We start from the raw sequence: 21,493 nt of genomic DNA, 5'->3' as shown, positions 1-21,493 counted from the left end.
AGATAAGAGGGGTTACATGAGGATTGGTTCAGGTGGAGGGAAAAAAAGGCACTTCAAAGTTACCCTCCCGCCAAGAGGGCAGCTTTGCTCTGCAAGAACACACCTTAGACAGAGATATGCAACAGACTTCAGACAACACAACATAAGTGTCCACTAGGAGGGGTGGTGGGTTGGGACTATCCCAACTTCACGATGAAGCAGCGCATGTGTAATAAAAATGAACTTGTCATCTGTTGTATAATTGCTTTATACAAGTTATTGATCACTACTGTTTGTCAATCACACTTATCATGAGGATAATCATGGTAGAGCCGAACATAATGTGATCATGAGGATGTAATCAAGGTAATCCTGGTGGAGGTGTGCAGCTTTGCACGCACATCAGGGAATGTATAAGGAGCAGAGCAGAGCTCAGAGCTGTTAGAGCTGTTTGAAGGATTCTATTTGACGAGGTTCATGGATTACGTTTTCTAACTGGGGTGTTCAGCTCTCCACCCATAAGCAACGGTAAGAGAAATGTTTCGTTCATGATTGATAACTTGTATGAATGCCGGTTGAATAAAGCCTTGTTGTTCATCTGATATTCAAGTTGTGTTTCATTGTTTCTGGCGTCGACTTGACAACGATCCTGATTAAATAAATATAAAGTGTAAAAAGAGACTTTGAGTCTTTTAAGGTAATTAAAATAAAATAAAACATTTTATTTTAGAACATTTTTGGCGTCACGAACAGGATCAGTCAAGCTATTCCAGCAACAATGAAGTGTTTTTGGAGAAGCAAAAAGGAGCCGAGTGCTTCTGGGGAGGGAACGCCGATTCCCGTGCCGATTCCCGGCTGGGAAACGGAGGAGTTCCGAACCATTGGTGATATGTTAAGGCAGCGCGGTGGACGCCCTGGGCCGTGGGGAGAGTTAAATGGAGTGGTCAGCCCCGCCGTGGTGCTGGACCGTTTGACGCGGATAGAAGTTAAAGAAAAAGCGCCGCTGGCAGGAGTGAGAGATATGATGTGGCTTTTTGCAGAAGCATGGAAAAAACAGGAGTTAGAATTGAGCAGTTGTAGAGAGCGAGCGGCGCAGGAGAAAATCCATGCTGAAGAAGTTGAAAAATCATGCTCAGAGTTTGAGCAGAGAGTGTGTGTGATGGGGAAAGAGCTAAAGCATGCTCAGAATGTTTTGGATAAAACGCTGACTTTTGTGTCTCGAGCGCAAAGGAAGGAAAAGAAGCGACCTCGTAGAGCAGGTCCTGCTCAGATCCGGGCGTTTGTAAAGAATGTTGGTGAAGATTGGAACCCAGAGAAATGGAACGGGGATCTTTGGGGGGATGATGAGGAGGAGGAGTGGGCGATTAAACCTGACCCACCACCTCAGCCCTTGTATCCATCATTACAGGGGATAAAGATGTCAGAACAAAGACCTATTACTAGGCGTCGGCGAGAACAGCAAATTATTCCACCAATACTGGTAGATATGGTGGATGATCAGGGACGGCCGGAACTCGATGAGGCGGGTAATATAAGAAGGATGTTACAACAGCAGCCACAACCCGCCCCTAGGCTGCTAACAACGCTAGAGGATTATTCACAAGATGAGTTAAATCACATGAATGGGAAGCTGAAACAGCGCCCAGGCGAACCAACTGACTCCTGGCTTAATCGCCTTATGGAGGATGGCGCGTGTGATATAGCCATAGATGCCGGTGATGCCATGAGATTTTCAGGATTAAGTACTGATGCACAGATAAATGCTGAATACCGGGCTACAGTCCGGGCATTGCCAGCTGATGAAGATTTCAATGTGGGGGATGCATATGCTCTGGCATGTCATGTAATCTATCCTACCACGGCGGACTGGTCTGAGATTAAAGGGCAATGGCAGACAGTGAGAGATGCCATTCAGCGGCTCACCAGACTCACTATTAGAGAGCAAGTGGCTCGAAACGGGGGAGCTGGAGTGGTGGACTGTAACATCTCTAAGGCAACTAGAGATCACCTCATCAGACATGCCCCACCACATTATAAACCCATGGTGACCAGCTTGTTGTTTGGCGCGGCAGACCAGACTTTTGCCGCGATAAAAGATCGTCTTGGCGAACTCACCACGCTGGGTGATTGGTCTGAGACGAGGAGAGAGGGAGCTAGAACTGAAAATAAACCCAGGATTGATCCACATTCAAGGGGTCGTAAAGGGGGGGCAATGGGCCCCTCTAGAACAGATCTGTGGAGGGCACTGCGACAAGCGGGAGTGCCGTTTGAGGAGATTGATGGATTGCCCACTAATGCATTGATGGAGAAATGCAGCCAAATGGGACTGAAGGTCCATTGTCAGTTCAGACATTGTCCTGAAAAGGACGACAGGATGTCTGTGTCAGAATTGGTTGGAATGTTGCAGAATGTGATCAGGGAGGTGGCGTCGAAGCCTGCTGAACCTTCCGCCCCTCCCAAGGAATCTTCAGAGGAGGAGAGTTCAGATGAGTGTTATCAGGTGGCGGCAGTGAAGCGTAGAAAGAAAAAACAGCACCGAAGGGAACATGATGATGAATAGGATGAAGGTCAAGCTCAGGTTGTTGCCAGTGCCTCAGGATGGTCAATAAATGATATCAGACCACATGTGGAATTACAGATTTATTGGAAAAAATCAGTACAGACAGTAATGGCATTGGTTGACACTGGGGCGGAGGCCTCGGTAATTCATGGCAATCCTGATAAAATAAAGGGAAACATTGTAGAAAAAGGAGTATCAATGCTCCACGAGCAAGTGGCAGACGTTCCAGAAATGGATGAAGTGCCTTTTGAGGTAAAACCAATCCAGGATTCTCCTGTGAAACTGGGGGTAAGATGGAGCGAACTCACCCCAGAGCAGCAGGAGCGAGCCTGGTTCACTGATGGTTCCTGTCAATATGTGGCAGGAACCAGGAAATGGAAGGCTGGGGCATTTAACCCTGGTACACAACAAGTTATGGAACTCACAGGGACAGGAAAGAGTAGTCAATGGGCGGAGTTGAAAGCAGTACACATGGTAATAATGACGGCTGGGGTGCAGGGAGTAAGTATTTATACTGACTCCTGGTCAGTAGCCCAAGGAATGTTAACATGGATGCCAACTTGGCATGCTACACAATGGAAGATACATTCAAAAGAGGTTTGGGGAGCTGACCTATGGAAGGACATTTGGGAGAAATGCCAAAATATTCCTGTGTCAGTATTACATGTGGATGCTCATACTAATAACAATGATCCTGAATCCCTGCATAATCAGACTGTAGATAAGATAGTGAAAATTCAGGCTGTAAGACAATCAAGTCCTGGATTAGCCAAATGGGCTCACGTTACTGCTGGACATTGGGGTGTGCAGGGAACATTGAAATGGGCGAGGGACAGAGGAATAGATCTCATCATTGATGATATTAAAACTGCCATAGAAGATTGTGAACCTTGTCAACATCAGAAAAAGAGAATCCCTCGACATATACAGGGACAGATACATCGAGGTAAACAAGCGGGACAGTGTTGGCAGATTGATTTCATTGGACCATTGCCAAAAAGTAAAAACTGTAAGTATGCATGCACAGCCGTGGATACGGTGTCAGGGGTACTGGTGGTGCATCTGTGTCATAACGCCAATCAGGAGGCTACATTGAAATGTCTGTCATTAATAGAGACCTATTATGGACTACCTTTGCAGGTTCAGACTGATAATGGTACCCATTTCACTGGAAATAAGATCAAAGAATGGGCAGAGAACAACGCGGTAGAATGGATCTATCATGTAGCATATCACCCGAAAGCTAGTGGACTCATTGAGAGAATGAATGGGTTACTGAAAGAGAAACTAAGGAAACTATCGGTTACTAATTCTTTGGACAAATGGAGAGAAAATCTGACTAGGGCAGTACATCAGTTAAATAACAGACCCGTGGGGGATGGAGTTACTCCACTGATGCTAATGGTTGCCAGGGCAGGAAGGGAAACAACTTCTACTGACCCTCCTATACGAATGTGGAAACTAACTTCTGAGGCAGAACTCCCTGTTAGAGCAACTGCGGGCTCTGTGGGATTAGATCTTAAAATCTTGGAAAGCATCACTTTAGTAACCAATAAAGTGACAGTGGTAAAAACAGGATTGGGAATTCAATGTCCACCAGGAACTTATGCTCATGTGTGTCCAAGAAGTGGTTTAGCTTTGAGGGGTCTAACCATTTTAGCTGGGGTAATAGACTCAGACTATCAAGGGGAAATAGGTGTGGTGTGTCAGCATACAGGTAAAGAACCGTTGGTACTGGAAAAAGGAGACAAGATAGCTCAGTTAGTAATCAAACGGTGTGTAATGTCCAAAGTTGAAGAGATTACTAAACCTACCACTATCACTCAGAGGGGTGAAACTGGGTTTGGATCATCAGACTTTACTGCGGGGGCAAAAGTGTGGGTGGAGCAGCTCAATGGTCCTCCCAGAGCTGGAGAGATTATTGCACAGGGAAAAGATGCTGTGGTAAGTGTATTGTTCCCCGGAGAGGAAAAATGGATTAATATTCCGATAAACAAATGTTACAGGAGAGAAAATTAATGCTTGTCATTCTATCTGCAGTTTTATATGTATCCCATAGGCGGGTGTCTGAGTGACGGTGGTTGACTGGGTCCCCTTCCCCTATTGAACCCTTGTCGAGGCGATGGATGGGCTCCGCGGACCTGGTGGTGTCGGATGTTTGGTCATCGTCCTCCATGTCCTCGCTGTCATCGCACTGAGGGCACATTTCTGTTGGGGGCTCACGGAAGGACAAGTGTTGGAAGAAGGGGTCATGGGCCATCTGGAATTGGTTAGCAGTATGTCCAACCGCACTCAAGGCACATTCACATGCAGAGCAAATGACGCTTGCTACTTGGGAAACCTAACATCTACCGGTAAGATGTACCGGTGCAGAGGATGTCTTAAAATCCGAGGAAGGGTGATCAGCCCGGGGGTGTTGGTTCAAGGATCAACAGTAACCTTTAATTCTGCAGCGCGCATCTGTGCATACCATCAGGGGAATGGTACTTGCATACAAAATGGCACAAATTGGAGTATGAAGGTTGATCGCGATTTCCGGATCAGGAATGGAACTGTAATCACAGGAGGATACGCCTATTTGTACATATTCTGGGTGCTGCCCGACACAGCTAGAGCTACGCAGACAGCTGTAGCTCCCCTGGTTCACACTTGTCAACAAATGGGACAAATAAGGGTAGCCGAATATGTGCGATGGACTGTGAAATTCCCTCCTATTCCGCCTTGTAACAGGAGGAGGCGAGCATGGTATGACACCGTGCTAGGAGGAACTGGAACTTTGTATGGTCTGGCTAACACAGCAGACAATGAGGTGACACGAACTATGCTGTCCAACACTGGAGAATACACCGCACAAGCTGTCACCAAGACTGCAAGATGGATGCCTTCGACTGTATCTAGTCAGTTAGAAGGAAGTGATGTGTGGAAAAGTGTATTTAAATGGAATCTAAAGCTTTGGAATGAAACTTATGATGCATTGCATAATTTGTCACACATAGGTAATTGGACAGTCTGTTCCTTGCAGACTATTCATGCTGAGACACAGAGAAATAGGTTTCAAATACAGGTAATGAGTAATAACTATCATGCATGGCAAACATTATGGAACATCAGTAGTTCATTATGGCTACAGCTACATGCAGAAATGACGATTTGTAATAAATCTATGTGTACTGGATACTGGGATCAGTATAATATGACATCAGTAATGACTGTGTGTAGATATCAGATACTGCCGGTGATAACCACTAAAGGGTTTTGGTATCTCCATGTTAGTGGAGAGTGGTGGGATGTTAAAACAAATCGAACATATGAAGTAAAACACTGTGATGAGACTGATAAGGGTTTAGCCTGCCCATTGGTAAAAGGACATAGCAATCCATGTTTCACTGATTCAAGGGTCGTACTCTGTGATTGGACGGTCACACCCCCAGAGGAACAGTTTTGGCAGGTGGGTCCTAACACCTTATGCGTGGCTACAATGACCAATTCCCCACAGGTACCTTCAGTTCCCTTTTCAGGTTGTCTCAAGGGTATACATATGTGGGAATGGAATAACGTGACCTATTGGTTGAGTAATTACACTGTATCTAGTCGGCTGACTAAGATACAATGGGAGGTTTTACACTCCCCTTGGACACTCTCACTGGAACAATTCAAATGCGCATTGGATGGTTCCACTGAAGTGGCAAAATTGATTGACTCTCATAGGTCCAACCTTTCCAGGCTCATGGTGTCTACTCTTGTGGCACAAGGGGAAATAAAACATGTTGCTACATTGATTGAACAGGCTTCCGATATTTACCGCTAATAAAGTGCTAATTCCACCTATGATTGCAGCATTAATTATAATCAGCATTCTAACATTGTGTAATCTTATTATTTATGTTATTCGATTAAGAAGAGAAATAAATTGGGTAATAATGCAAAGACTACGATGAAAATTAAAGTGGAACTACAAGGTATGTTATAAATGACGTTGGTTTTGATGGGGAAATGGTGATGGATCCATGATGTTACATAAATTAGATGAAAAGTTCAAGAGTGGAATGTAATAAAAATGAACTTGTCATCTGTTGTATAATTGCTTTATACAAGTTATTGATCACTACTGTTTGTCAATCACACTTATCATGAGGATAATCATGGTAGAGCCGAACATAATGTGATCATGAGGATGTAATCAAGGTAATCCTGGTGGAGGTGTGCAGCTTTGCACGCACATCAGGGAATGTATAAGGAGCAGAGCAGAGCTCAGAGCTGTTAGAGCTGTTTGAAGGATTCTATTTGACGAGGTTCATGGATTACGTTTTCTAACTGGGGTGTTCAGCTCTCCACCCATAAGCAACGGTAAGAGAAATGTTTCGTTCATGATTGATAACTTGTATGAATGCCGGTTGAATAAAGCCTTGTTGTTCATCTGATATTCAAGTTGTGTTTCATTGTTTCTGGCGTCGACTTGACAACGATCCTGATTAAATAAATATAAAGTGTAAAAAGAGACTTTGAGTCTTTTAAGGTAATTAAAATAAAATAAAACATTTTATTTTAGAACAGCATGTCACCTCAGTGTGGATGGGGGGAGGGGCATTGAGGGTTGGAGGGTTGCAGGGACCGTGGACGCTTCGGCGGCCTTCCCGCTGTCCCGCCCGGGCTGGGAAAGGAGGCAAAGTTGAGTTGCCATAGCGATGGCACATTCCACATATCTTCTGAGGGGGGAGTTTTTGTTGGAGCCTTGCAGGCTCAAGGAAGTAATCTTTGCTCAGTAGGACATCTTTAGTTATCTGATTATTGAAAATGTAATTTCCCATTAGTTTTCCCTGTATTAGTTTTGTTTGTTAGTATTACCGACCAGTGGGTGAAGTTATTTATAGTAAATAGACCTGTTCATCATTTTAACTTTTAAATCTTGTGTTACTGTCCCCTCCTTTTTGCATACAAGCCAAACTCCCCAGGAAGCGTCATAACACCACACATACATGACTGACCGAAACAAAGCAGCTAGGAGAAAAAAACTCTGTCTCGAACCATCTCTCCGGCAGCCTGCACTCCCAAGCTCTACATGTCACCAGAACACAGCCCACTGCATCACAATAGAAGCAGTGTTATACAAGATGGAAGGCCTGTAGTGATTGTTCTCTTATAGAACCAATTTATTTCATTTTTTGGGGTATTTATTTGAGATTTTCTGGTTTTTATTAATCGTTCAACAGAAAAATAATCGTTAGATTAATAGTCTAATTAGTCACTAGAATAGTTGACTATTCGATAAAATAATCGCCCGAATAATTGTTTTAAATACAATCGTTTACCCCAGCGGTACCAAACACACATCTAAAGCTACTATTGCATTTCTAAAGAAGAACAGGGTGAAGGTGTTTGAATGGCCAAGTATGTCTCCTGATCTGAACCCAATGGAACACCTGTGGGGAATTCTAAAGCAGCAAGCGAGCATCAGGAATATTGGCTCAATCCCGGAGCTCAGGGATGGAATGAATCGTGCTGTGAACGCACAAACTCATAACTGTCGAGATGAGTCGTAAGCTTGGAACTTTGGCTGAGATTCAGGCTCTGGCACAAAAGGTAGATACCATCAAGGAGCGAGTGGACGGATCAGCACGGATTGGGATTGATTAATTACGCCATTATTGGATCTAGAGGGGTTGTAGACCAACAGAACACTAAGGCAGAGAGGAAATTATCTCTTTCTGTCTCCAAAACAATTTTTATCTGAATCTGGTGCACTTGGTGCCTGTGAGGCTGAAGTGATAACTCCCCCCTCAGAAGAAATGTGGAATGTGGCCGTCGCTATGGAAACTCTTTGTCCCTATCCCAGCCTGGGTGGGACTGTGACCGATGAAGGCCGTGGAACCGTATCTAGGAGTCACTGTGCTCTCTAACCCATTATCTCCCTCCCCTGTCCTAACGGAGGTGATGAGCGCTGCTCCATGCAGCTGCACGCACTAAAGTGAGGAGAGTCCCAACCCTACCTCCCCACCTAGTGGACACTTATGTTGTGTAATGTCTGAAGTCTGTGTGCATATCTGTCTGAGGTGTTTTTTTGCATAGCAAGTAGGGCTGCAACAACGAATTGATAAATTCGATGAAAATCGATTACTAAAAGCGTTGGCAACGAATTGCGTCATCGCTTTGTTGTGTTGCACAACTCTTCCAAAAGGCCCCTCCCCTCCCGCCTGCCGTTGCGTGCAGACCGGAGAGCCGGCAGGTGTTTGGAAGAGGAACAGGGCAGAAGCAGCGAGACCCAAAAAAAGTAAAAACTTCTAAAGTTTGGGAGCATTTTCAGTTAAATCAGGCAAAGACATTCGTTACCTGCAACGTTTGTAGGTCAGAATTAGCATGGCACGGGAGTACTACAGTGATGATGCAGCATCTTAAACGCATGTCAGAATCATCAGCGAGGAAGGAGAGAGCTCGGTGTCCGGGTAAGTTAAAAACTTTTCAAAAGTGATTCACACAAGCCCCGGATTATTACACACGCTAGACATGCCCTAAGCTCGTAAAAAAAAGTCTATAAAATCGTAAGCGCAACGCTATTAGATAGGCGGGGGGGGGGGACTCGCGCTGCTGCGAACCGGTTCCGCCGTCACATTCCCGCAGAAACTGGTTGATCACACCGGGGCCAGACTACTAACATGTGGCTTTACAACCACAATGTCCTCAGAAGCGAAAACGCTTTTAAAAGGGAGGGAGGAGTCCTAACTGTTGCTGCAGGCGTGTTGTGTGAGAGTGCAGTTATATACTGGTTAATATATTTTGGGTTCAGTTGCTTTCATGTGGCCTAATGTGAGTCTATTTGGGATCATTGGAATGATCAGCAGCATTTCTTGATGTGACTTTATGGCAGTTGCCCAGGGCATCATCGCAAGGAGGATGGCATTCATTTACTTTTGTTTTATTTGGTATTTTTTCAGTCATCTTTGGAAATAGTGATTAATTTTGATTAATTCACAGCCTATGTTTAATTACATTTAAAAATTAGTTGTTTGACATCCCCATTTATAATAAATGTCTACAGATGAGATCAAACAAAACAGATGAGAATTGCCTTTAAAGAGCAAGTCACCCCAAATAAACTTTTTTTTGCTGATAAACTAAATAAACGAGTGTCTAATCGTGCTGCAGACACGTGTCCTCAATAATTTGGCACTTCACTGCATCTTAGTTAAAATTTAAATATTCTGCCTAAAACTGGCAGTGTTGTGCCGTTGTCAGGTAAAAACTCTGCACTGTATTTTAACTTAAATCTGCCACCGCTATTGGCTAAGTATGCTATGATGTAAACTGGTACATTATGATGTCACAATGCTGTCGTGAGCCTGAGTGTGTGTGTATTTGTTAGCGGCTCCGCCCTCTCGGTCTGCCTGGCAACAGCATGTGTTGCATTTTTCAAACATGAAGTGGGAGTGGAGTTAGACTCTGATAGGGGTTGACTTGCTCTTTCAGCTGTTTAACTTGGACCAAGTATTTTAGGTCACAGTTAGGTGTAGCTTAGGGTCTCTGTCTATACACCTTTTAAGACAATTTAGGTGATGGCATGTTGTTTTTCTGCTATTGAACTGTTTTCTAATAATGTTGTGTTTAATAAAGTGAAGGAAGGAGAGAAATAACGTTTCCCTAGCAGTTTTTAAAAATGTCCCTATGTAATCCGATTAATCGATTAATCGTGTCGAGACCCCATCCGATTCATCGATTATCCAAATAATCGTTTGTTGCAGCCCTAATAGCAAGGCTGCCCTCTCTGTGGAGGGTAACTCTGAAGTGCCTTTTTTCCCTTCCCCTGACTCTATCCTCATATAAACCCTCTTGATCTATTACGGTAGTGCGACTCGGGACAGGAATTCTTGTCATGTGTCTATGTATGTATGTCTGATCTCAGAATTGTGTGTACTGAAACTCTAATTTCCCTCTGGGATTAATAAAGTATCTTTGAACTGAACTGAATTGAATCAGTCTCCATCCACCAATCAGGCTCTAAAAGAGGTTGAAGAATGGAAAAAGACAGATGTTGCAATATGTCGCCAACTTGTTCATTCCATGCCTAGAAGACTCGGTGTGGTCCTTGAAAATCACAGTGGTCATACAAAATACTTGATGTAGTAGTTTTAGTTGAGAGGTGTATTCATTTTCGCTTTATTTAATTTCATTCACATCATTTACACAGGTGAGGTTGAGCCATCGTGTCTGTTCCTTCAGCGCCATCATCCCCATGGCTTTCCCCATAGCCTGGACCGCACAGCGCTGAATGCACAGACAAATGTCTGTCAGCAGGGCAATCTCCTCCCACAGATTAGGGTCGGGCTTGCAGCCATGTCTTCACAAAGCTCAACTTGGTATGCAGAGAGCATGGAGGAGACATTAAGGGCCCTGACTGTGAGGGCTGCCGCCTTGTACGCCCTCTTGCTTAGCGATGACAGGAAGCGGTCCACTTTTGAAGGGAGAGCAGGAGGTCTGGAGGACACTGCCCTAAGCTGTGGGTGTAGGTGAGCTGCCACCATTGGTTCCATCTGAGGAACCCGGAGCACACCAGCCTTCTCCATGTCCTCGAAATCCTGCAAAGAGGCCCCCTGCACAGGAGTTCTGCAGGGCGGTATGTCCAAAAGGTTTTCACCTCTTTGAGGAGCTCTGGAAAGACTGGCAGAAATGGTTTTGCCACCCTCAGGGTTTTAGGCAGCTTCTTTCCCTCATATCGGGATCGGACTGTTTCTGTCACAACAGATGGCCAGGGGATCTTAAGCCTGGTCGCAGCTTGTTTGCACATGGACTGCATGTCCAGGTGTGCAGCTGGGGAGGACGCTCCATCCTGGGAAGAGGACAGGGTGCCAAGCAGCACAGCCTGGGTGGCAGGAAGGAACACATCTTCATCCTCGTCATCCTCTGATAAGATGGGCTCTAAGGTGTCTTCGAGGTCATCCCCATAGTCCAACTCAAGCACATTTGCCACGGGCAGTTTCGTCATGGCCAGGTCAAACTGGGAACCCCAGCTAGTCTCTATAAACGGCTCCCGTTCCTGAAGCGCATGGTTGTCAGCTGTCGGCAGGCAAGTGTCACTCTCCAGGCTAGCTAGTCGTGTTAACCATCAACAGGGAATCAGCCTCAGTAGGCGCATGACCTGCGGTTATCAATTGCCAAACGAGCATATTCCAGCCCCTTGGCTGGAGACTGCTCAAATGTGCCCCACCGAAGGTGAAGGTCAGGCCGGAGGAAAGCAAGTTAGCATGTGGTGATGGAGGAAAAGGTACCTGGCTCCAGACTAGGAAAATGCTAGCCGAGCTGACAAGAGATTTGTCAAAATGATAAAAACTGGTTCAGTGGCACTTGTGTAGGAACGCTTGTTACTTAAAGAGCAAGTCACCCCCAAATAAACTTTTTTTGCTGATAAACTCAATAAACGAGTGTCTAATCGTGCTGCAGACACGTGTCGTCAATAATTTGGCACTTCAGTGCATCTTAGTTAAAATTTAAATATTCTGCCTAAAACTGTCAGTTTTGTGCGGTTGTCAGGTAAAAACTCTGCACTGTATTCTAATTTAAATCTGCCACCGCTATTGGCTAAGAGGTATGCTGTGATGTCATCTGGTACATTATGATGTCACAATGCTGTCGTGAGCCTGTGTGTGTGTATTTGTTAGCAGCTCCGCCCTCTCGGTCTGCCAGGCAACAGCATTTGTTGCATTTTTCAAACATGAAGTGGGAGTGGAGTTAGAATCTGGTAGGGGTTGACTTGCTCTTTAAAGTAGAATGTGAAGTGGACTCCACGATAAGTACACCTGAGGAATCTGCAGAGCGGTGCATCCCTTAGTGAGGAATTGAAATGAATGTTAGGAAAGAGAAAAACAGTCTCTCATACCTCTCTTACATCTGGAAGTGAAAAACGCTCCTCAAAAGTCTGTCTGAGGAATGGTTGATCATGAGGATATGACACTGCAAAAACAAGACAGAAATGTGTAAGTGGTTAAATGTGTTTAGAATTTGAAAACTTTATAAAGTTCATTTGAGCATAAAATAACATTTATAAATAAAGCAATAAAAGATGAGTTAACAGCTTTTACAGGGATAAATTACTCAAAATTAGCCAATACATCAAGCAGGGAGCTATAAAAAAACATGTTTTTTTATTTTTTTTTACATTAGTGTCATTTCAGAACCCAGGTCAAGAGATTTTTTATTCATAATCACTCAGCCACTAGGGTAAAAGCTGAACAATCTTAAAATAACGTAAAACATGCTTAGACTTGAGAGTTGGACTCCGCCAACCTTTGTCACCGATTCTGTTCATCACATTGAAGGACAAGGTTTCTAGTCACAGCCTAGGGATTGAGTGGTTACATTTCGGTTGCCTAAGGAGTGAGTCTCTGCTTTTTGCAGATGATGTGGCCCTGTTGGCTTCATCGGAACGTGACCTCCGACTTTCGCTGGAGCGGTTCGCAGCTGAGTGTGAAGTAGCTAGGATGAGAATGAGCTTCTCTAAGTCCAAGGTCATGGTCTTGATTTGGAATAGGACAGAATGCAGGTGGATTGGTGCTGCATCTGCAGTGATGCGGGCGTTGTACCGATCTGTTATGGTTTCAAAGCTCTTGATTTACCAGTCAAGTTAAGGGTAGTGACCAAAAGAACGAGCTTGCAGATACAATTGGCCAAAATTAGTTTTCTCTGCAGGGTGGCTGGACTCTCCCTTAGAGATAGGGTGAGAAGTGCTGTCATCAGGGAGGAGCTTGGAGTAGATCATCTGCTTCTCCACATCGAGAGAAGCCAGTTGAGGTGGCTCAGGCATCTGATTAGGATGCCTTCTGGACGTAATCAGGAAATGCTCTGGAGTGGTTCTCCTCCTATCTTTCTGAGTGCTCCTTTTCTGTGGCTGTCTCCAAGTTTAGGTCCTGTACCACCTCCCTTACCCATGGTGTCCCTCAAGGTTCTGTGCTGGGGCCTCTGCTCTTCCTCCTCTATTTGCTTCCTCTTCAGCACATCCTGAGCTCCTTCAAAGGAATCTCCTACAATCTTTATGCAGATGACATCCAACTGTACATCTCCTTTAAGCCCCATGAGATGTCTAATGGGCCATTCCCATCTGTACCGGGTCGGCCCGGGCCGGGTAGCGTAGGTTGTTTACATATCTGGGTGGCCTGGTATTTTTCCGGGCCAACCAAGGCTCATTCTCAGCCCTCTTCTCAAGGGGGTCTGCTTCAGGCCGACCAGGGCCAACACACCCACTGCTGACAGCAAATTCACACCTTCTATTAGAGCAAGCCTCAGATTGGTGGGTAGAATCAGCCCACATGGGCTTAAGACAAGGATGTGTGGAATCAACCGGGCCAGGCTGGGGCCACCCGGCCCGGGCCGACCCGGTACAGATGGGAATGGCCCATTAGCTGCAGCTGCTACACACCTGCTTAGACTCTATCAAAACCTGGATGGCTGGGAGCTTTCTTCAGCTGAATGAAGATAAGACTGAGATAATCATCTGTGCCCCAGACAAGCTGGTTCCCAAAGTCAGAGACTCTCTTGGTCAGCTTGCTTCTCACACCAAAACCTGCGTCAGGAATATTGGTGTGACCTTTGACCCAGCTCTCACCCTGGATTCTCATGTCAGTTCTCTTGTTCGCTCTTCCTTCTTCCATCTCAGGAACATTGCTAAGCTGAGTCCCATTCTGTCCCGCTCTGAACTTGAGACAGTTATCCACACCTTCATCTCCTCATGCTTAGACTACTGTAACTCTCTTTTCACGTGTCTGAGCAGAACCTCCCTGAACCGTCTACAGGGGGTTCAGAATGCCTGTGCTCGGCTTCTGACCAAGTCCTCCAAACACACCCACATCACCCAGCTTCTCATCCAGCTTCACTGGCTGCCAGTCAACTTCAGGGTTCATTTCAAGAACTCTCTCCCCCTGCGCCTGAGATCAGTGGACTCAGTGGTCTCCTTTAAAAAGCAGCTGAAAACTCACCTGTTCAAGCTGATTTTGGTGTAACCTTCATCACCCTCTCCTTGTTCTGCTCTCCCTACCTATTCCACCTTCCTTAGGATCCCGATTTCCCTCTTCCCTGTCCACTCTCTCTCTTTCTGTATATTTTTTTATCACAATTGCCTATTTTTTGCTCATTTTAAATATATTGTTAATCATTTTCTAAATTCTTTTTTATATTTTACATTTTTTGTTTTTGTGAAGCGCCTTGTGATTTTTATCTTGAGAGGCGCTATAGAAAAGATATTTTCTTCTTCTTTTAGCAAGCCTGCTAATACAGAGCTAACATGTCTCCTTGGGAGAGCTAAAATATCTGCAGCTTGGTGGTATTTTAACCCTTACCGTTCCTTTTAATTTTCTAATGGTAATGTTCTTTGAGCACAAAAAAATGCACTTGCAAAGCTTCCCATAGAAATATTATATAATATTTCATAAGTCCCAACTTTTTTACATGAATTTCATCCTTGGCTTCAGCCCTAACAAAATATAATAAAATATGTGTGTGTTTCTCGGATTTAACCCCTTTATTGCCAGGTTTATTATCAAAACCAGAAGTTTGAAAACTGAAAAGCTCGGCGCATCTCTGTCTGATCGCGGCTTCTGTCTGCTGCGCGGGCTGCCGGCCAGCTTGTGGTTCTCCCCTCCCCGCAGCTCGGCGCATCTCTGTCTGATCGCGGCTTCTGTCTGCTGCGCGGGCTGCCAGCTTTCAGAAGCTTTCAGGAGACCTCTGTGTTCCACCCGGTTTTACCCAGCGGTCAGCCCAGCGTATCTCTGACTCAGAAGCTCTGGTGTTGTGCACAGTTAACTCCGGTTGTAGCTAGGTTGCTACTTCCGTTAGCTTAGCTCCCACCTCCGCGTTAGCTTTGGGTTAGCTTCAGGTTAACTTGTAGCTAGTTCGACCGGGTGTCGTCAGTTGATCCCAGCCTTACAGCCCCACCCTCAGCTCCACCTCTCTTCCCTTTCATGGAATTGTCTGGGCTTGACGGAACCTGTGACACGGTCAAAAAGGCCGTGGTGGCCACCTCCCATTTTAGCCCTATAACATATTATTGGAACCTATGGAAACCCATTGTCCAATATTTATATGTTGATGCACGCGACGAGCCTTCTCCTCCAGAGAGAGGAGTGCACAGAATGCACAGGTGGACTGTGGGGTCAAAGCTAGACCCGCGTGTTTAGCACAGAGGCAGGCGAAACATCTGTGATGGAGGTCGTCAGAAGAGATGTAGCCTGTGGAGCACACCGAGCACAGTCGAATGGTGGTAGTAGGGCTGCAACAACGAATCGATAAATTCGATGAAAATCGATTACTAAAAGCATTGGCAACGAATTGCGTCATCGATTCGTTGTGTCGCACAACTCTTCCAAAAGCGCCCCCCCCTCCCGCCCGCCGTTGCGCGCAGACCAGAGCAAGTCAGATCAGCGCGAGGGAGAGCCGCAGATCAGCGCGAGGGAGAGCCGTAACCGGCAGATCAGCGCGAGGGAGAGCCTGCAGACTTGCGCTGCTGCGAACCGGTTCCGCATTGTTGCGCTGCGATCCAGGCAGCTGCTTCCAGCGCATGGTCCATTCTCAAAGTGGCGCAACCAAAAAACTATAATTAGCACACGATCGTTCTTGTCTGCACATGTTCTCTATTTTCTGTCTTATTTGTGCCTGAAGCGCGCTACTGCGGAGCTCATCACCTGTGCTGTGGTGATGTCACCTCACGCAGCATCGAAAACGCGCTTAGCGGTCAGGAGATCCCTTTGATCAAAAGTAACTGATGAGGTGAAAAGGTAAGAATCCAGGCAACAGATTTTCTGGAGAATTATGAGGAGATGCAGGAAGATGAGAGACAGACAGGACAGGAAAATAGTAAAATAAAAACAATAAAACAAAACAAAGTGTTGAAAAGTAAAATGTAGGTAGATTTATCTCCACTACACGTTTTTACCAGTAAAAAACAATAAGTTATACACATGTCATATTTATACATCTGATACAATTCAGATCACCTTCAAAACTCAGTCACACACCCAGGGCCGTTTCAAGACATTTTGGGGGCCAAGGCAAAATGCCCCCCCAATAACTGGGCTCCCCAGAAGCCTCTGTGTAATTCATACCCTCTCCAGGAGTATTAGTTATACAGTGTTTATAAAAGCCCCTCAGACATTACTGACATGTTCTAATATTATCAGATGAAAAACTAAATTATCAGACACGCTGTCTCATCTGCTTCTTTTCTAAACTTGCAAAAAGTAACAAAACTATTTGAAAGCCACTATTTGTGGATTCTCTGAAAGTTTCCATGGAGTGTGTGACAACTTATTTTTTCATTGATCCTATCTAGGGTTGTCACGGTAACCGGTATAGCGGTAAACCCCTGTAAAAAAGTTGACAATAAAAATAACCGTCCAGTTTTTAAAAAACTAAATTATCTCGGTGGGTTTACCGTGGCCGCGGTTTCGGCGCGATGACCCTTACCAGCCACCGTCTCTTCAGCTGAAGTTCCCGCGGCGCGCACACGCACTTTTTAGTTTGCAACGGCACCAAAACTTTGAAGCTGAAATAACGGCCGAAGGAGGAGACGGCAGCGCCCAGGACATCCATCCGCCCTCAAAGAAGACTAAATCGGAAGTATGGGCATATTTTGGATTTCTGAAAAATGCTGAGGGACAGTTAATAGAAGACGGCTATCCCGTTTGCAGAACATGCAGGAAACAAGTGTCTGCAAAAGGCAGCAACACTTCGAATCTAATGGCACATCTGCGTGACCATCACCCACGTCTCTACAGCCAGTGCAAGGTAAGTTAACATTAGCATTTTAGCTTAAATGCATGACGCGAGGACTTTTGTTTGAGGGAGAATACAACGAGTCACTATATACTGCAGCCGCAGCGTCCTCTGCCAGCATTTAAACCGTGTCCCGGACACCCTGTTGCTGGATGAAGCATCTTATTTGTTGATGATGAAGAGAAATATACAATTAGTTCCTTGTCATTGATTTGTTTACTTATTCAATGCCATTTATACTTGAACATTTGGATTTGATTACATAGTGTAGTAGTTATTTTAGTAATTTGTTTAAAGTGGCTATTTGTTTTAAATACATATTTTTTTAAGGTTGACTTGTACAGCGCTCAAGTCAAGTGTGGACTGGAGTTTTAGATTTTCATTTTGATAATGAAGAAAACAAGTGTATGAGAAAACAAGTGGTGTTTATTTGATTTGTTTACATATTGTTTATGTTTCGAATGTTTGGATTTGTATAATTTAAACCTGCACTGACTACTGTAACATGTTCCAGAAAAAGAAGCTATTTGTTCCTTTACTTGTGAAAAGTTGCACTTTTGCTAAGGCTTTGTGTTATTTTAGGTTTTATAAACACTGTTAAACCTTTTCAAAACTATTTCAGTTTGTGTAAAACAGGACTATCAATGCTTTCTGAACATATGCAACACCGCTTAAAAAATACCGCGATAATACCGAAAACCGTGATAATTTTGGTCACAATAACCGTGAGGTTAAATTTTCATACCGTGACAACCCTAATCCTATCGTCTAATCTCACAGCTGAAACAATCTGTGCACAGGAAGCTTACCGATGCTGTAGTAAAACAAAAGGTATAATACTTTATTATTAATACAATCTTGTTGCAGCACTAAAGCATAAAAATGAGATTTTGCATTAAATATGCAAAATATTTACATATGAATTATTTTAGAGCCCTTTTATTGGCAGAATCTGATATTAATTTAGTTCTTACAAAAAATGGGTCCCAACATGGTTTGTGTGGCGTTGCCATAGTGTGACATCATAGGCACAGATCCCCTGTCCTCTTGTTTGGAAATGGAAATATGATCACCCTACATTAAACAAACTGTCCACCCGGGCTTTTGCACTGCACAGAGATGCTTCGCTGCCTACGACTGAACGTCAGTTGAGAGTCAGTCTCATGCAGACTGACCAATGAAGAGAGGGCCTCAAGTTAAGACCCTCTCCTCATTGGTCAGTCCACACGAGGTGGGTCAAAGGTTACTCTGGGTGGGTTACGTGTTGTCAGGCATTCAAGTATTGAGTATATTTACTGCATATTACAGTAAAATATTCTGTATGTGACCACATTATGGTGATCCTCGGGTCGTGATGATGGAGCCCTTGAATATTGTTGCCCAGGGTACAACAAAGTGTTAATCTGGCCCTGGTTCCGCCGTCACATTCCCGCAGAAACTGGTTGATCACACCGGGGCCAGACTACTAGCATGTGGCTTTACAACCACAATGTCCTCAGAAGCAAAAACGCTTTTAAAAGGGAGGGAGGAGTCCTAACTGTTGCTGCAGACGTGTTGTGTGAGAGTGCAGTTATATACTGGTTAATATATTTTTGGGTTCAGTTGCTTTCATGTGGCCTAATGTGAGTCTATTTGGGATCATTGGAATGATCAGCAGCATTTCTTGATGTGACTTTATGGCAGTTGCCCAGGGCATCATCGCAAGGAGGATGGCATTCATTTACTTTTGTTTTATTTGGTATTTTTTCAGTCATTTTTGGAAATAGTGATCAATTTTGATTAATTCACAGCCTATGTTTAATAACATTTAAAATAAATGTCAACAGATGAGATCAAACAAAACAGATGAGAATTGCCCTTAAGCTGTTTAACTTGGACCAAGCATTTTAGGTCACAGATAGATGTAGCTTAGGGTCTCTGTCTATACACCTTATAAGACAATTTAGGTGATGGCATGTTGTTTTTCTGCTATTGAACTGTTTTCTAATAATGTTGTGTTAAATAGAGTGAAGGAATGAGAGAAATAACGTTTCCCTAGCAGTTTTTAAAAATTTCCCCATGTAATCCGATTAATCGATTAATCGTGTCGAGACCCCATCCGATTAATCGATTATCCAAATAATCGTTTGTTGCAGCCCTAGGTGGTAGAAGACATATTGCTCATTCAAATGAAGTTTGAAGACGAAAAAAGGAAACAAGCAGTGATCAATGCCCCCTTTATATGGAGTCAGGACCTGCCAAGAATGCGGGTGTACACAAAAGCTCTTCAAAGGTTGGTTAAGGGGATGGAATTAATCCAATAAGCGATGGCTTAAAGGGCGGAGCTATACGAAATAGAACAACTGTTTTCACTTACTGCTGAAGCCTTGTTAAGTTCCCAGTGAGGTATTCACCTGAGTCGAAACTCTCTTATCTGGAAAAAAAAAAGTTCAAAAATAGTTTACCTGAGATATGCAACATTTTTACCTGAACATGTTATGATTTAGCAGTAACAAGGTACATCCTCTTCCTGTTTTCTAGACTGCGTGCACATCTGTTAACCCTTGAACAATAGGAGCTAAAAGGCCCTGGTGTGGATGTGTTAATAAATAAAAAATCATTGGGATTTATTTGTCCGTTCGTTTTTTGCCCGGATGAATCCCAATCTGCATAAACTCAGATTCTCATAAACCTACGGACGTTAGTAATGGAAACACTGATCTTGTTAGGACTGTGTAACAATGATGTTGTTAGCCTAGCTCACAGCTACTCACCAAATATTATTCCAAGACTTTTCCACGCACAGAAGGCGTCACGTTTCCCTCCTAGTGGCTTCGACATGCATGGAGACTTTGTATTAAAGGCAATTTTCATTGAAAACTCGAAAAAGCAAAAGACTACCCAATAAGCCTTCAGAAAAACTCGTCCTGACCAAATACTATCTTTCCCCTTCCGCTACTTCTCCTTCTTCTTCTTCTTCCTCTGGTGTTTAAAACGTGCTACTCATTGGTCAGTGCGCTACCGCCCCCTACTGACAGCCTTTTGAAATGCTCCCTTTGTTGCAGGGGCGTTGCACCCGTGGCCCACGGGCCGTGGGACATGTGGTTTTCTAATTTTTGAAAACATTTATTGGATTTGTGAAAGTTCTAAGGAAACTGATTTAAGCACTTTTCTAAGCCACATTAAAACTGGCTCAGCTCAAAATCTACAACACCTAGACTCTTCATAACTCAACTAGATTATTTAAACTAATGGGAATCCTTAAAACATAGTTTGTGATTTGTGAAACCTTTATTTGATTTATAACAGTTCAATATATATTTTTTTCATCTGGTCCAACTTAGATCTGGTCCAGCTCAAAACTGCAACTCATAGATTATTCTACATTAGCAGGAAAATCCATTAAAGACAGTTAGTAATTTGTGAAGTTAACGTATTCAATTATTTAGTGTGAGCTTGGATTATCAAAATTTCAACATATTTTCAGTACTATAGGTTTATGAACAATAAGCAACATTTATTTAGAGAGTTCTGATAGATCACACATGAAATTAAAATATATATATAATTTGAGCCGATTAAAGATGCAGGAAGTGTAAAATTAGTTGAAACTGCATTTCCAAATTGGAAACAAAAAACGGTACCAGCAATGTTGAAAAACAAATCACACACACGCACACACACACACACACACACACACACACACACACACACACACACACACACACACACACAGGGGCTGGAGAGCTAAAACCGTTGAAAAAGAAACATTTTTCCACAGCTTTGTGCGTGTGCTGTCACTCAGTAACTCGAGGCTAGTTAACATGGTGATGTGGACTTAAGACTTAGTAGTTCGTCCTTTTATCAAAACTTATTTTGAGCCTGTGAGGGTTAAGATGAGATGAGATGAGACTTCATTGATCTGACAGTGGGGAAATATCTGAAAGTACAGGCATGAACAGGTAAGCACACATGTACATTATAAATGTATGCATGCAGTGGTGACTGTAGAGATAAAAACCCTTTTTAGAAGACAAATCATGCCAGCAAATCAGCGTAATATTGCCGCCAGAGCATGTCTTATGAGCAGGCCATGGTGGCATGGCGATGCGGGATTTTTGTGGCATTCGTGTCACCATGCTTTGCAGTAATAATGCTGCAATGCTTTGAATGCATATTACGCCTTGGCCTGATATGATCAAGTGGGGAATTATATTGCCAGGCTCT

At 43.9% G+C, this 21,493-nt stretch overlaps 1 protein-coding gene across 2 annotated transcripts in view; it reads right to left on the bottom strand.

Annotated features, from left to right (window-relative positions):
• The window catches only part of LOC107372408 (periphilin-1), a 47,894-nt gene extending 27,678 nt beyond the window's left edge, over window positions 1-20,216 (bottom strand). For both annotated transcript variants that reach the window (XM_054732874.2, XM_054732875.2), the window contains exons 1-3: window positions 20,041-20,216; window positions 19,644-19,700; window positions 12,405-12,478 (exon numbers count right to left, since the gene is read on the bottom strand). In XM_054732874.2, coding sequence (XP_054588849.1) covers window positions 12,405-12,478; window position 19,644 — 75 coding nt within the window. In that variant the 5' untranslated portion in view covers window positions 19,645-19,700; window positions 20,041-20,216. The remainder of the gene's footprint in view (window positions 1-12,404; window positions 12,479-19,643; window positions 19,701-20,040) is intronic.
• Window positions 20,217-21,493: the final 1,277 nt, after the last annotated feature.

The sequence above is a fragment of the Nothobranchius furzeri genome, chromosome 4, assembly GCF_043380555.1.
Source record: "Nothobranchius furzeri strain GRZ-AD chromosome 4, NfurGRZ-RIMD1, whole genome shotgun sequence".
Lineage (NCBI taxonomy): Eukaryota > Metazoa > Chordata > Actinopteri > Cyprinodontiformes > Nothobranchiidae > Nothobranchius > Nothobranchius furzeri.
The sequence above is the reverse complement of the archived record's forward strand: the minus strand, read 5'-3'. Positions and strand labels throughout refer to the sequence as shown.